The 17,238-nt window shown below is 39.2% G+C and overlaps 1 protein-coding gene across 5 annotated transcripts in view; it reads right to left on the reverse strand.

The window, feature by feature from the left end:
- Positions 1-1,860: 1,860 nt before the first annotated feature.
- map3k1 (mitogen-activated protein kinase kinase kinase 1, E3 ubiquitin protein ligase) overlaps positions 1,861-17,238 on the reverse strand; it is a 63,455-nt gene continuing 48,077 nt past the window's right edge. For 3 of the 5 annotated variants that reach the window (XM_049469014.1, XM_015607367.3, XM_022681257.2), the window contains exons 11-20: positions 14,781-14,902; positions 14,387-14,478; positions 13,761-13,959; positions 11,586-12,858; positions 11,328-11,480; positions 9,647-9,809; positions 9,061-9,192; positions 7,625-7,767; positions 5,680-5,811; positions 1,861-4,473 (exon numbers count right to left, since the gene is read on the reverse strand). In XM_049469014.1, the coding sequence (XP_049324971.1) occupies positions 4,324-4,473; positions 5,680-5,811; positions 7,625-7,767; positions 9,061-9,192; positions 9,647-9,809; positions 11,328-11,480; positions 11,586-12,858; positions 13,761-13,959; positions 14,387-14,478; positions 14,781-14,902 (2,559 nt within the window). In that variant the 3' untranslated portion in view covers positions 1,861-4,323. The remainder of the gene's footprint in view (positions 4,474-5,679; positions 5,812-7,624; positions 7,768-9,060; positions 9,193-9,646; positions 9,810-11,327; positions 11,481-11,585; positions 12,859-13,760; positions 13,960-14,386; positions 14,479-14,780; positions 14,903-17,238) is intronic. The other 2 variants (XM_049469015.1, XM_015607366.3) reach the window with 2 other exon arrangements.

The following is a 17,238-nucleotide window of genomic DNA, read 5'->3' on the forward strand; positions in this document are numbered from 1 at the left end:
TGCTGTAACGTTATACACATTTATGGAACCCCATTCCCGCCAACTAAAATAATCCAGCATGTTTTTCTTATTAGTATTAAGTAAACTTCTATCTCATTACTTTTGAGAAAGTAAGTCATTATTTTGAAAAGTCGTTTTTTTAATAGCATTTTTTCAAGTCATTATTTTGAGATAGTCAATAATTTTTTAAAATTAAGTTATTATACTGAGATGCTTAAATTAAATAGTAATTGTTTTGAGATACTATCTCATTATTTTTGAGATACTTAGTAATTATATTGAGATAGTAAGGCATTATTTTTAAATAGTAAGGCATTATTTTGAGATCTCATTTTGAGGTACTATGCCACTTTTCTTTTTTAGATAATTGTTAGAATTGAGGTAATTATTTTAAAATAGTAAGTAATTGTAAATGAATGCTAAAGTAGATCAGAAACGCAAAAAGAGCAAAAAACAAACCAAAATACTCTGTGAAGAAGCATTATGGTGGCTCTTATATGGGGTGCTGTTAACTGGCAGTTTCTAGTGCTGGTAACTCTGATGAAAATATCCTGTGCAACAGAGGGAACTTTTGCTCTTCCTTTCCTGTGTTGGTTTTGATGATAGCCAATTTTATCATAATGTTTTTGATGGCGACTGCACTTGAAGATACTCACATTGTTGTTGTTTTTTTTTTTTTTTCAGATTGACTGAACTTCAATTCTTAAAGTAATTTAGGTAAGTATTTAAAGTTACTAGTTAAGTAGTTCTTACCATAATATGGATTAGAACATTTCTCAAATAGGGCTTTACACTATATAACAACTCTACCTCTTCACAACTTTACAACTGATCCTCTCCAACAGATTAAGAGGCAAGAAATTCAAGTAATTAACTCTTGATGAGTTCCGCACAGCAGCTGTGCTAAACTCAAGAGCTAATTACTTGAATTTCTTGCCACAGCTGTTAACTGAAAGCCTGAATTCCAGGTGACTTCAGCCAAAAGGTGCCTACTATAAATAATCTAAAATATAAAACACATTTTGTTTTGTTTAACACTTTTTTGTTTTCTTCACAGCTTGTCATATTTTAATATTAATCTACAATAGATAGATTGTTTTTTTTAAATAATGAAAAAACATTGAATAAAAGGTGTGTCCAAACTTTATACAGGGAACTAGTTATGCCTAGTTCACACTACCCGATTTTGGGCCGGTTTTTCAGTCGCTGACAGTTTTTCGTTGATCGCGGACAAAAACTCTGCTCGGAAAACCGGGGATCACTCGGCGGCTCGAGCAGAGGTTACATACAACTAATGAGATCACAGAAACAGAGAACCACGAGTCCAAAACACACCACAGCTGTTTATGGAGAGTCTGAGGACGTTTTGTTATTTCTGTTAGATCAGTAAAAGAGCGTTAAACTGTAGAGGGAGCCTGTGAGTGAGTCCTCCATAAATAGAGGTGAATGGAGCTAAAAGCTAAAAACTTTCACTTAAAAATAATTATGAACTATTTGTTTTAAAATTTTCTTTATTTTTGGAAAGTAGAATAATTTATTTTAATAAAAAACTAAAAGTGTGCCTTTATAACAGTTTATAACAAGTAAACAGGTTTTACACTGTAAAGCACTAGCAATACTGCTACTGCGAGCTGATTCTGGAGATACAGGTAGAGCGTGTTTAAAAGGCTTATAACTGGAGTTAAAAAAATAAAATTATGTCTGCGCTACAAAAACATTTGACATAGAGGACATTATATTCTATTTTCTGCTCAGTCAATAAGGACTCTCAGCTGCTAAATACTGTATCAGCAACTTTAGAGAATGGAAATGTACGATAGGGACAACAAACAAGGGAAAAAATAAGCAGGAGAAACAAGACCATTTTCCCATTTTTTATTTACTAAAGACGAACACCAAAATAAGTCAAATTTGTTATAAAATGCTTCAAATGGGGTAAAAACTTTAATAATTAAAACATCTCAATATACTTAAGATTAAAGGATACAGCTTAAGCCAATTTTTCATTTTTCTTAACCCAGAGATTTCATGAGTTTATTTGCACAATAAAAAGGTGCTAATATAAGTTAGCCCTTAAGCCCTGGAAGTCTTTGAAAAAGAAAGGAAAAACAAATAACAGTCAAAAAAGAATATATATTTATATATATAATTATATATATATATTGAGAAAGTGAACTTTGGTAGAGGAAAACTCTATAGGACACCTGAGGTAGTAGAGACTGGAATAAAACAGCAATAGACTTATTTTAAACAAAAAAAGAATAGAACAAAAACAAAAAGGAGAATGGGAAGAAAAGTACCAAGTTACAAGAAACAGCATTATTTCACACAATTTCAGTCCAGCTCTGATCCAAAAAGGGCGTAAGATACAAAGAACAAAAGTAATAAAATAAAATACAGACCAGAAGAGAATTGGAAAACTCGAATTACAGGCATGACATATTTAAGTAATACTGATTAGCTTTTATGAATTTGACTGAAACTGATTTTTTCCAGTATATAAAAAAGACAAAGAGTGCATAACTTTAAAGCTTTTACAAAGACATTGAAAAGAAAGATAAAAGTAAAATAAATCCAAAGCAGGAACAAAAATATGTATTTATGGAAAAAAGGTGTGGTATAAAAAATACAGGAGTCAAGTAAAATAAATTTAGCTACCAAAAATTCATATATATTTACATCTTAACTCTTCAAGCCTGATCAGCTTGTACTCCACACAAAGCATTAGGACTCGTATTAAATAAAAGTTTCATTTTTCCTTTAAAAATAATCTTTAAACTGTCACAAATTGTCGACGTCGCTTCCCCTCGTCTGAGCAAAGGGAGTTCAGACATTAGCTCTGTGATGCATATTTTGCAAATGTTTTGGATTTTTTAAAAATAATCCTTATCTTCCTTTCACTGATTACAAGTAGAACACTTGAAGAGTTACAGTTCATACAATTAACATGCTCAACATCATTTCTAATCAAAGAGAAAAGAGCAGATTTATCTCCAAAAAGAACAACATAAATGAGAAGGAAAGGCATCATTAATATAAGATCAGTTATATCCCGCCACCAAAAATGGTCAACAGCATTCATTTTCATTACAAAGAAAAAACACCATGAGGTGAAGCAGAAATGCTCAGGTGGACACTGATCCTTTTGAAACAAGTACTGGAGATTCTCTTACAGGAATCACTGAAATAGATCTTGATTAAATTAAAATAAAATAAAATAAAAAATCTGATAATTAGCACAAAAATGAACAGCACCAAACAAAAAAGAAAACAAAAACAACTCAGGAGGGGGAAAACTGTCCAAAATGCTTCTGAACAAAACAGCTTTAGCAGAAGGCTCATTTACTGAAAAAATAAAAAAACAAGACAAAAGAAAAGAACCACAACCTTTCCTTAACGTAACATTTAAAAGTAAAGAGATCAGTGAGGGTGTCCTACTGAGACATCGTCTTAAAACTTTCCTCAAAAGCCGTTTTTTTTTTTTGCTTTTGCTAGTTCTTGCCAAAGGAAAGCCCAAAACTGAATCTCAGTGACACCCAGAAAGCTAATAAACGTATCCGTTACTCCTTAGAATGATAAAAATCATACATTTATACATGGGATTTCCATTGAGATTTGGAGGAAAACTAAAAAACAAAACTTGAGACAAATACCGGCATTATAATAAGTATTCACATTCAGCATTACGCTAGCTGAACTAGCCAAGTTTCAAAAATTACCTTTCCCTGAAACCCGTTCATGGTGTTTAACATTGTATGAAAGAAAACATGAGGCCCAACAGTAAAACGCACAATATAAAGTAACAAATGAGAGATTTTTTTTTTAAATGCGACCAGTTAAAACAGAGATATCGCTAATTTGAACCTTTACTTTTAACATGAACGATTTCGCTCACAGAGGTCCGCTTAGACATTGAAATCTGTGTGAACTGAAACAACCGTAGTAACAAACATTTGACTTCAGCACCTTTCTGTGATGGAAAAATCAACAAAAATGTGCAGAGAGAAGCGCTCACCACATAAAAACCCAGTATAACGAAGCATCAGGACATGGCACTATTGTAAAGGCACTCGCAGGGAAGTCGGACAGTATGGGCTTGCATCATTATGTGCTGTGGTTACAGCAGTAAGGACCCCACTGTGTGTGTGTGTGTGTGTGTGTGTGTGTGTGTGTGTGTATGTCTGGCTGAGCTAGTGCTAGTGCTGAGGAGGAGATGACAGCAGTGAGAGGGTACAGGCCATACAGGCCTTCAGTAGTAATAGTAGCAGTAGTAGTAGTAGTAGAGTAGTAGTATTGCGCAGGTTGCGTGGTCGCTCCGGGTTGTTACCAGTTGAGGCGGAAGATGGGGTGTTTGAGCAGCTCCCTGGACGGGGGCCGGTCAGCAGGCTGCAGCTCCAGGCAGCGCAGGGTGACGTCCCTTAGGCCTGGGGACAGTTGTGGGGGGATTGTGGGTGCTGTGGTGGCACTGGCAATCTGGGGGGGTGGGCAAACACAATGATTATTCAATCATGATACAGCAGATACCTACAGGGCATGATCTATAGGATTTATATTCTGTTAAAAGTAGTAATTCTGAACTTTCTATCAGGGTCATGTTTATATGTGTCTCTCTCCATGCAGAAGAGATTTCACTATGATAAATTGAATTAAATAAAACATTGATGGTATTTGCAGAGAAATTAAACAACTTGATTAGTATTCTCCTGGTTTATGTAACAATTCAAATAAATGGACAAAACCTTTGTGGTTTTTTTTTTAGCTTGTGCTTTTAGCAGGACAGGATTACGGTACTGTTTGTCTAGATCAGACAGGCAGTGACCTCTGCTGGCTGTTCTGAGTTACTACATAATATCTGCCAGAGGCTATAATGTAAAGAATTGCATTTTTAGACATTACATTTATTATTTAAAAAAAAAAAAAAAAAAAACAAATAATATATATATATATATATATATATATATATATATATATATATATATATATATATATATATATACACTTTAATCAGCAAAAAACAGTGAAAACACATTTATACAAACCATTTTTAATAAAACAACCTATTTCAGATACACTTAAACAAAGAAGTGACAAGATTTCTGTTGACCAACACATAAATGAGAACATTATATGAATGAATAATATGAATAATATGAAAGCTATGGAGATAAGGTAATGGCTATGATTCGGTAATTAGGTAATGATGATATTTAACAATATTTATTATAGGAGTCAGATCCATTTCCCTGCAGTGTTCCTACTACATGCCAATCACAAGAAAATAATTACCACCACTGCTGCTTCCAAATTTTATGAAATTACATCAAATGGAAAATAAAAGGGCTTTAAGTTTGAAACGACTGATACAAAAAGCAAAGACATAATAATGACTCAGTCTTCCTCTCTTTATACGCAGCTGAAAAAAATAAGGGACCACTTGAAAATGATGAGTTTTTTTTTATTTTACCTAATTTTACCAAATACCAAAGCTCTAGAATATAATCAAGAGGAAGCTGGATGATCACAAGCCATCAAACCAAGCTGAAATGCTTGAATTTTTGCACCAGGAGTGACATAAATTATCCAAAAGCAGTGTGTAAGACTGGTGGAGGAGAACCAGGGTTATTCCATCAAACTGTTTAAGATAACAATAAAATCAGTCACAAATATATGTTTACTGACCTTGAATATAAGGGCCAAGTGGTTAGAGTGTTTCTCAGCATTCCAAGGGGGCTTGGCACAGGACATCTCAATGATGGCACAGCCCACACTCCACACGTCACAGCTACGGCCATACTGCTGTCCTCTCAGCACCTGCAGCAGCACATCACACAATTACTACAGAGTCCACACTGCTCTCTATGTTTTGACAGCATTTCATAATAAGTAAAAACAAAAATTTAACCGTGTACTAAAAACACAATTTTTACACAAATTAAATATACAGTAACTTTATTAATATAAAGCTACCCTTTTATCTCACTGTCTCGTCGCTTCCATCACCACATTTTTCTGCTTTTTTTGTGTTTTGGCATTGTACTTTAGCCTTCTTACCCACTTTGGTATAAATTTGCAAAAAAATACATTTTCGCATGTCGAGGGAAACAAAAGAAATTGTGAATGGAGCGAAGTTATAACATTACTACTCCATGCAAGCTCACTAGCGCCCCATAAAAGTACTCTTTCACATGTCTGGTGCAATTACACATTTTCACCAGAGATGTCTTGAAGACTACGTTCATATTACAAGCCAGGTTGCTCAAATCTGATTCTTTGCTTAGATCGGTTTTGGCTATTTTGACGTTTCACATTTATAAATATAAGTATTCTGTATCTGTGTGTTATGTAAACGAATCTGTCCCTGAAACACCTCACATGCGCACATTGATTTGTGTATAAGAGACAACTCGTAGTTTAATAAAGGGAAATGGATGCGTTTGTTAGCAGCTTATATGTGGAGCATCTTTGGCCGGAGTGGAGAAAAAGTAAACAGCTGGTCTGAAGTACATGCTCAGGTTGAGGAGGTGAAAAAAGGCCAGGCTGTTTGCTTTTGCTGTTTTTGCAGCTATAGCTGCACAGCTGCACCAAGAGACGTGTGGGTACAAGAGAGAAGCACGTAGCGTATGCGCAGCAAAAAAGATGCATGAATTCTGCTTTGACCTTTCACATTAATGTCGGATGTCCATGGATCGGATACATATCCGATTTAGGACCACATATGAAAGCAGCTCAGACCTGATTTGGAAAAAAATTAGGTCTGAGCTAATTTGGCATGCAAAGCCATGGAAAAATCTGTTCTGAACCACAATGAGCAAAAAAATCTGATTTGAGTCACTTCAGTCTGGTAATGTGAATGTAGCCTAAATATAGCAACAAATGCCCAAAACATACAGTCTGTTGCTTTAAAACACAAAAATTTTAAACCTTGTTTTAAATTGTTAGTACTGCCCAAATACATACTACAAGAAACACATACATTTCCTTGTTCAAAGAAATCTTCACAGCCCCAGTGGTTCAGGCCACTGCAATTAAAGTCTTTTCATTGGTCCCCTTCGAGAACTTCCAGAGATCCTGTGTTTATTATTTAGCGTTTGCATGGAGAAGAATGGGAGAAAAGGGTTCAGTATAAAGAGGCTTCGGTAAATGAAGCCCAGTGCCAGGGAGGAGGCAAGGCCCACCAAACTGCCTCCTAATTAAACAAGGTTTGGGCCCACAATGATAACAAGGCATTAAGGGGCCCGCCCATTGTGTTCACCTCAAACGGATTACAATGTCCTTTCATTTGGAGTTAGTGAGTGATCTAAATCCACTTTGGCCAGTTTCTCCAGCGGCCCACGTGACTCTGAATGCCGCATAAGAGTGGTCACTGGACTCGGCCACAGCTTTGTTGGAGGCCATTGACATTTAAATGCCTGGAGCTAAAAGGCAAGATGAGGACTGCACCTCTGTGGGCACTCACTTTAGCAAATGAACCAAGAGGAAATAACACTGTGTACTACGATTTGTGGTCTGAATTGAGATAAGCAGGTTCATTTGCAGAAAGCAGGACTTTAAAAGAACTGAAATGGACTTGTATTAATGAACCGTGCTGAGGCTTTGATATGCTTGTTTTGTTACTCTGACTTACTTCAGGGGCCATAAAGGCAATGGTTCCCAGGAGCTGGCCCTGGAACTCGCCGGCACCCGTGCCCTTGGAGGCCAGCCTTGCCGCTGCTCCAAAGTCTGCTATCCGCAACCTCTGGCCTGTGCTGTCAATCAGTAGGTTGGCACCTAGGCAAGGAGAGACAGGGAGTGAAAAAGAGAAACATGACACTAGAGAACTGTGTGTATTTAGGGTTATAGCAGGTCATCACATGAGTAGTAGGTAGGAGCACTATACTCTGCTCTACTCTGAAATGAATGAGGCCCTAAAGGAATGCCTCATAAGTTATCTGGCCTACTAAAAAAATCCTGACTCTTAGCAGTGAACATAAGCCCACATAACAGAGAACTATAAATAAGCAAAGGGGAAATTAATAAGAACTAATCATTTTCTATTCTTCCTTTTCACATTTTCACTACACTTCCTACACTACAGCAAAGGAGCAGAAGTCAATCCCATTTCACTTCTTTCCCTCTCCATTAAGCCCTACCCCCTCAGTTTTGCTTGCTCATGCCTAGGGGTGGAGTGTCTGTAGTCTTGTTGAGACACACTCCAAAAATTGGTTTATAATTGGATTATAAGAAATCATAGGTTAGATCAACAAATGCAGAAGCGACCAAAGAAGTATGTGGTATTTTTATGTTAATAATTACCATTGATGATGGCCATTTCATCACATCTTGGTAGTTAGCTTGTAATTTTCTACTCCACCTTTAATGGGGCAGCAGTTCTATTCCAGCAACTGAGACTGCTGCATTATTTAAAGGTGAACTCCGGTGTGAAATGGACTTGGGTGGAAATGGGACTAGTGAAACATAATGACGAGTACAAACTTTTGTTGAATAGCCCACCTCCATTCACCCCCAGCATTCTGAAATTCAGCGCTTTAAGTCGATGCTCCCAACAAGCTTACAGTGCTAGTGATAGGGGCATAGGGTTGCCCATGCAAATAATTATTAGTAGAATTCAGAAGGCCCTGACATTTAAAACAAGGCAATGAGAACTTGGTGCTAGTGCAAAAATACTGATTTCAGTAGCATTGTAAGCTTGTTGGGAGCATCAGAAAAATGCTGTATTTAGAAATGCTGGGGGAATATAGATGTGGGTTATTTAACAAATGTTTGTACTTATCATGTTTTACTACAACCCAGGTCCATTTCACAACACATTTCTCCTTTAAGGTGGGAAAATTCAAGAAGCTAGCAAATAGCTGTCTTTAGCTCCCCATCACTAAGGAATTGGCTTTGGACAATAATAAATGTCCCTTGAAAGAGAGCCACTTTGAAATAAGGTATAAGGGTATAATTGAGAAATAGGACTGGACCTAAGTAAGCTTAGTAAACTCTATCGTATTGCTCTCCCAGCAGTTACAGGACGTTATGGTACCTTCCCATGAGCTGGTATGACAGAGTGTATCTCACCTTTGATGTCGCGGTGAATGATCTGGTTCTCATGGAGGTAGGCCAGGCCTCTGAGCAGCTGCTCAGTGTAGTTGATTATCACGCCTTCCTTAAAGGCCCCGTACTTGTTCAGGAGATGAGATACGGAGCCACCTGGGAGGAAACGGGGAGAAGTGATTGTTTTTAGTCTGAGATGCAAGGTTCCAGAGCTTATTCCACCATAAAAGCCTCAAAGAACATTGTGGCCTGTCAGGCTCTGCCAAAGAGGAAACTGAAAAAATGGATGTTCTGTTCTACCTAATCAAAATGTGCCTGAGTACTGTGGGAATCACACCACAAAATGTTCAAATCAAGGTTCTCACATGAGTTTATTCTCATCATAAGCTTCATAAATTAATTATTTTTAAAGCTAGATATGCAACTAGGAAAATATATCTAGGAAAATTTTTACTATTAACACACATGCTCACATAAACATTACTTTACCTGTATTAGGGATCTGGGTAATGTCCTGTACAACTAACCCAGGCATTTGCGTTCACACATACATGTACTTCTTTACTTTGTATGTCTGAAAAGGGCTTAATTTTCCCAAACCGGAGCTTACCTGCCATCCACTCCACAAACAGGTTGTAATTGTTCTTCTCGCAGGTTGCGCCCAGCATGCGGATGATGTTGGGGTGGTTGAGATGACTCATCATCCGGATCTCCTCCCGCAAAGCCTCCACCACCTCCTCCTGCTCTGAGGATGTGTTTCTTACATACGTCACCTGGATAGCCACATAACAGAGAGTTAATTAAGAAATAAGAGCCTGTCTGTATACTTATAGTATTGATATATCATACAATATATGGACATGAACTAAATCATTTGTCCACCCCACTGTATTCAAACAGCCCATTAGTATAAATAAGCTGGTAGGATGCTTTTGTTCAAAACAGTAGTTTTATTTATTTTTTTATTTGTTTAATATTTAAAATGTACACTGTTCTTTAAAGTAGGTAATAACATTATTAGCTACTAACACTTATTGTGAAATCAGTCACATAAAACTGTCTTCAGGTTCTCATATTGTTGATGATTATGGCTTATAGCAAATAAAACCTTAAAAGTTAGTCTCTCAGAAAATTAGAATATTATATAAGACCAATTGGTACTTTTGGCAGTGTGACCAGTGTGAGCAAATCCTGCAGGAAAATGAAATCTGCATCTCCACAATAGGTTTTAGGGGAGCAAAGTCCAAAGTCAGTGCAGTGTTTTCCCAGAAACTGCACTGCTGACAACTTTTATGAAGATGCCGATTTCATTTTCCAGCAGGACTATGCACACTGCCCACACTGCCAAAAGTACCAATTGGTCCCATTTAATTTTCAAATTTTCTGAGACCTTGATTTTTGGGTTTTAATTGGCTGTAAGCCATAATCATCAATAATAAAATAAATGACGCACAGAGTGATCTATTTTAAGCGTTTATACATCTATATAATATATGAGTTTCACATTTTTACCTGAATTTCTGAAATAAAGAAACTTTTCAATTTTATTCTATTTTTTTGAGATGCACTTGTATTATTCAGAAACAGCAATCAACGACAGACCCAATTTAAAAATGCACATTTCGCAATTTTAATCTAAGCTTAATTAAAATCATGATCTGAGGTCTGTTAGGTAATCAGGGTACTGGCAGGAGTGCCAGACTGTTTTGACATAACCAGCTCATGTCCTTGTAACATTATCTGCACAAGGACACTGAACAGAACTGAATGACACAGACTCTGAGACTCATTAGACCTGGATGACTGACATCTGTAAACATATGGCAAGCTCGTCAAAGATACACAACAAACATAATTATCACCCATAAATACTGAACATACACACATACATACTGGAGAATACAGTGTTCTTCTTATACATTGTGTATCACAAGTCTCATGACTTTTGCCATGTCCCATAGAAGCTAAAGAACACTGTGTGATGTGTGTGGGGCCTCCTGCATTTAGTGTGGATGTGAGATTGTGATTGGCTAGAATTCTCCATGCTAACTGATAAGAGACTCTCCGAGACGTGATTTATCTGCTCTCTATCTGGTCTTACTAAAACCACAACCACACTCACAAGATAACACCTCACACAGGAGTGCTATTCCCTAAGGTAAAGTCATCTCCTGAGGTGACACTAAATGTATACAATCTAAACACTACACAGGCATGCCTAAATCATGGGATAGCAGCTTCTTTCAGGGTTTAAATAAAGCTATATGCATATAGCTTATACCTGTACATACCTGTTTCACTGCCATTAACGTTCCAGTGCCAACGTCCTGTGCCTGGTAGCATGAGGAGAATGCTCCCAGGCCGATTTGCTGACCCTTCAGCCACTCCGCACCTTCACGATAGGGTTGTTTTGCTTTGGTATGCCCAGGCAGAGTCTCTGGAGTCTAAAGGCAAAGACATGGATCGATAAGGTCAACTGTCTTCTGAAAACAGAACAAGCAAAACTATGAAAAATCTAAATCATCTGAATTATCATTATCTGCACTCACATCCACCTGAATGATGATGACGTCCTCTCCCTTGTCCACCTGCAGCTGCGGGATGATGGGCAGGGCATCCTGGGATTCGGACATCGCCATTACAATGGCCAGCGCCTCCTCTTCCTCAGCCTCCATCTTCTCCTTGCACTTCTGGTTCTGCGTCATGTCCTCACTGTAGGCGTCATCACTCATGCCAGCCTGCTCTGGAGACAGCACGGCCACCTCCGACTGGAAGGTCACGGTGCTGTCCGCTGCCGGCATAGAGGCTTCCAGAAGGTCCTCCATGCTGGAGTTGAGCTCGGCGGAAGCATCCAGGCCGCGGAACTTCTCCTCCACAGGGGTGAAAACAGCATCATCGCTGGGTACAAACACAGTGCTCGTGCTGTCCATTGGCTGGTGGTCCTGAAGATCGAGCTTCATGTTGCTCTTGGCACCTAAGCAAGAAGCTTTAGCACCACATTCGGAAGAGGCAGAGGGTGAGGGCCTGGAGGGTCTGGGTCTGTGGACCTGGGTGGGAGGCAATGGTCTGGATGGGGGGAACACGGGTGAAGGTAACTTTTCTAGGTCTTTATTAGTCCCGCCACAAGTCCCACCCTTCTGTATAGGGAACTTGCGCTGGGCACCAGGGGAAGACTGGGTGAACTTGCCAAGAACGAAACCTGGCGCTCGGGCTTTGGGGTTGTCAGGAGGAAAAGCTGGGGCGTGGGAAGTGGAGGGCGAGGGTAAGGTGGGTGCTTGGCTTGAGGAGGGTGAATTAAGACACTGGCTCATAGGTCTAGGACGTAGCTGGACTGGTGGCTTTGGTTGGTCAGCATAGCTGTTGCTGCTGCTGCTGGTGGTTGTGATAGCTGCTAGCCTGTCTGCAATCTCATCTGCAGGTTTGGCACTGGCCATGCCCCCTCGCCCCGCCTTGGCGAGCTGCTGCAGGCCGAGTGTGGGCGAGTTTCTTTCTGTGGTAATGGGAGAATTGTGAGGTGCTGAAGGCTCCAGAAAAGCATCGCAGTGCTGACTAGGAGCCATCTGCGCGTCTTCCAGGCCCAGATGGATGGCTTCCAAGATGTCCATCTCCTCAGCGATGGCCAGAAGGCGGCGGCGCATGCGGGCATAGTGGGTGGAGCTGGTGACGCTCAGCATGTCCAGCAGTTTGACGAAGATGTGAGGCACGCGGGCCACCATGCGGGCAGCACTCAGGAACACACGGCGAGAGAGCTTTCCCACCATGGAGTGAGAGTTATCGATAGACTGCAGCGCAAAGCTTAGCAGAGGCAGCAGCTTCTGGTACCTAGAGAAAGTATGAAACCAAAGTCAGAACTGCATATAAGTCAGATTATATATATATATATATATTTTTAATCACCTAAAGTAGTGGTTTCTGGTGTACCCTGGCATTATTACACACCTGGTCAAATTATGCAGCTAATTACCAGATCCTTCCTGAGTGGAAGCGGGTGTGTTAAGAGCAGGGAAAATCCTTCTTAAGGCCAAGGAAACACCATTACTAAGCCTGGAACCAGTGAGCTGCTGCATAGTGACTATGCCTTAAATGATATGGAGAAAATTAAGCTACGTTTTACTGTTTTTGTAAAAAAAAAAAAAAAAAAAAGCTACAACAAAAAGCGCTAAAAATACTGTAATTCTGCACAATGTCTGCACATAGGAAAGACAGCATAAAAAAGTAATACTGCAAGGTTATGGCAATCTAACACTATTTAAAAACAGGCATGCCCAAACCTTTACCCAGAAGTGTATGTGTTTAAATAACCTTAAAAAACTTAAATGGCTCAACATCAGTTGCTAATGTGTAATTCTTAACATGCACTTTCCTTATTAACGCAGATTTCTTAAAGAGTTCTGCAGCTAAGCAAGACAGATGACACTGATAGAATATGCTGGCCTACAAAGCCAAAAACAGACCAGCTCCTTCCTAATTGATGGCAATAGTTAAAGCCAGATCTGTACCAAGAGCTCTTAGAGCTTCCAGTATGGCTCGGCTCGACCCAAGATCCCTCAAGACCAATAAAACAAATATCCAACTCTTCCTAGGACCAAGGTGGTGGAACGAACTTCCACTGGGTGTCAGAACAGCAGAGTCACTTGTTGCTCTGTATAAGGGCTTTTGCTAAATACTGTAAATGAGTAAAAATTTTATGTAAATGATGATGTTATGATGGTGCAGTCTCGTACCCGTACCTCTCCACTTGGTTCTGTGGCTGTCCACAGTCTGAGGCTGAGACAATATGAGGGTAGAATTCAGCTGGGAACTCCAGCAGCAGTCTGTCGATCAGGCAAAGGCGGCCCAGCAGAGCCTGCCAGTTATTGGATTCAGTCTGCGAGCCCAGGATACAATTCAGCACATAGTCCACTCCACCGATGCCAATAGATCCTGAATAACCAATCACACAACATACACACAGTACGTTAATGATATATATGATGTGTTTATGAATGCAAACTGGCCGGAAACTTCTTTTAAGTCACATTGTTTAAGCATATATTTATATGGTAAAGATATTACATTACAATATTTATAGATTCTCCAGATATGTTATTAATTATTAGTATGACAAAATTCTCCAGCAGAGGCAGATTCTTTAAACTGCTAATCAACTCATATTTTTACATAATCTGCCATATTTTAGCCAGGTAAACAAGCCTATATTGCACTGGGTCAGCTGGCTATTGTTTTTAATCACTGGTGATAGACAATATTGCACACCTCTATTCAGGCTTGTTATACGTTGTCCTGTTAAAATAATATTTTGTGTGTGTGTTTGCAACTGTGTATATTAGTACATATAGTTAATTCGTACCAGCTTTGAGGATCTCTCTACCCACAGCCAGTTCTCCTAGCTGCCCTTTGCAGAGCTCCAGTAGTGTGGACACAGACAGCTGACTGGTACGACTGTGAACACACGAACACAGAAACAGAACTTTATTTAGTTCCAATACACAAATCGAGGAAAAAATATTTATATTTTAATTTCTCTGTGACCATTTCTTCTTTACTCAATTACACACCAATAAAACTCTTACTATTCAATTACTAACTGAATTACAGACAATTAAAACTCTTTACTGCTGCTTTAGCACGAATTGCTGGGTGCTATTGCACTCATTCACCAGTAGGAGGCAGCAACATACTGAATATATTTTTAGTCAAACACTTAAACAGTAAGCTGATTGAGAGCGCAGCAGGAGCAGCACCTGTTTGCGTCGGCACATTTCACCAAGATGGTCTCCACCACCGGCCGGAGCAGCTGCTGCAGGCGGCTGCGCTCCGACAGAGAGTGGCACGGCGTGTACACCAGCATGGCACGCAGGGTTTTCTGTACAAAAATGACAAAATATACACAGTCAGACAAAGCTTTATAATGCTTATAATGAGTGAACGTGGCTTTAGCTACAAACTATTCACATTATATACATTATTCAAATGATTTAAACAAGGGAAAGCTAGTCAGATTCAATTAGATTAGTGAGTTTGGTGGTTTGGATGTATTCCCTAAACTGTAGGAGATATGCCAGTAAAGATCTATTGAACCTGGCCTTTTGTGTCCAGCTGAATGATGTATGTGTGTAACGCAGGGTCACGGGGCCAAAGAGAGAGCCATGAACTTTTGACCTTGCACATTATGGCCTGGCTATTCTTGTGACTACAAGAACGCTGGGATTTGCAGCAAGAACTGTTAACAGGTTAACAGAGCAATATACTTTGTGGAAGTGTGTGTGTATATATGTGTGTGTGTGTGTGTGAGAAACAGTTCACCCTGACCCTGACTCCCAGAGAAAACTGGGGAGTGGTGACTGATAGTGCATTGCACTGGAGCGTTGCCCAGCACTGATAGGCTCTGACTCTGGCTACTTCTCACTCTGGCTTCACGCACACACATACATACACTCACACACACTTTGCCGCCTACACCTTCCCTTCCCCAGGCTAGGAAAGATAAAGAAAGAGAGGAAAAAGAAAAATAGATGAAAGCACAGACAGACGCTCCCTGGTCAGCAAAAATTACTCTTTAACTCACTCAGTAAATATCAAAACACAGTTAACGGCCTAACAGTCTAACTGTTTTCCGGGGCACTAAGTCCACAGACAGCGTTTTAGCCCAATACAAACACCACCACTAGAAAAATGACTATTAACGTAACGTTAAAGCTTTCCCAACTCTAGTAGAGTTTTGACACAAACGCTGCCGGCCTTTCCTACATTCAGTCCACCATTCCCCGCTTTCTTTGTTCGAAGAATACAGCAAAATCCGACTACGCTAAATATGCTGGAAAGCCCCCAAGAGGACAGAACTTTTCTTGTTTTCATAAATTCGCAGCTTGCTGGAGCAAAAGAGCCTCAGGGAAATGTCAAACTCCCAGAAGTCTGCCACGAAAACAGCCACCAAGAGCTATTGTTCTTTACAAGAAGCAGAAATAGGTTAAGAGTGGAAAAAAAAGGAACCTTTCTTTCAGCCCCAGCCTGAAGATCCCCGCAGCTTTGCTGACTTCCTGGTTTGAAGTGAACTTTAAAACTGGCTAACGTGGTTTGTCGTCCCATTGAACTTTGGTACAGGCTCTGATAACCTCAAACCAACCCTAAACTCAACCAAAGGGACTGAAGGGCAACTAAACGAAAGATCTGTATATACTGTCCTCAAAAAGCTCCCCAATGAGCGAAAAGGTCCATAATGAGTGAAAAATCATTTACAATCAAGTACAGTTATTTGTACTTTTTGTACATATTGATATATGTATAAATATTTGTAAGGATATTTATGAGGGTAGTGATCAGTAAGTGCTTTTTGTTTGTTTGTGAATTGTGCCATATCAGCAACATATTGACTTTTATGGCATCAAGAATGTTCGTGACATGAGCATCACAGACTTAAATCAGTTTCTTCATATGAAGGACTTCAATAAGTGCTTCAATAACTAATAAGACAAGCTTAGCCTTCTAGAAATAGTCAGTTCTTTTTTCCTTCCTAAAATCTAAACTAAGATTTTTTTACATTAAGAAACTACACATGTTCTTTATTAAATATATAAAATGAAATAACTAGTAGACAAGAACAAATGAAGACATGGTTAATATATGCTAATTTGTTGGAATGACTCAGTCATAAAATAAATATGTACATTCACCAATCAAGCATAACATTATGACTCTGTCCACAAGATGCTGTTGGTGGACTATTCTCAGTCCAGAATGACACTGAGGTGTTTAAAAACTAGAGCAGCACTGCTGTATCTGATCCGCCGAACCATCACAACAACAGCACAACACACACTAACTTTAACCTTAACCTTAAACACACCATCTCCATGTCAGAGCGACTGCAGTACTGAGAATAATGACCCACCACCCAAATAATAATAGCTGCTCTGTGGTGGTCTCTCCTGTGGGGTTCTGACCAATGAAGAAAGAACAGAGTGAAATGAGGATAATAATGTATATAATAATAATCCAGGAGAAAAAGATGCAAACGTACAGTCTGTAATTATAGAATCACTACTATAGTGATCCTATATGCTGACAAAGTAGAGCTGGCAAAAAAAAAAACAAAAACAAAAAAAACGTACAAATAAATATTCTCCAGCTCACCCTGACCAAACCTAATGTTGTGATTAATTCTGAGACATCCCATAATAGCTGAGCGTGTGAGATGAAATA

The sequence above is a fragment of the Astyanax mexicanus genome, chromosome 20, assembly GCF_023375975.1.
Source record: "Astyanax mexicanus isolate ESR-SI-001 chromosome 20, AstMex3_surface, whole genome shotgun sequence".
NCBI classification, from domain to species: domain Eukaryota; kingdom Metazoa; phylum Chordata; class Actinopteri; order Characiformes; family Acestrorhamphidae; genus Astyanax; species Astyanax mexicanus.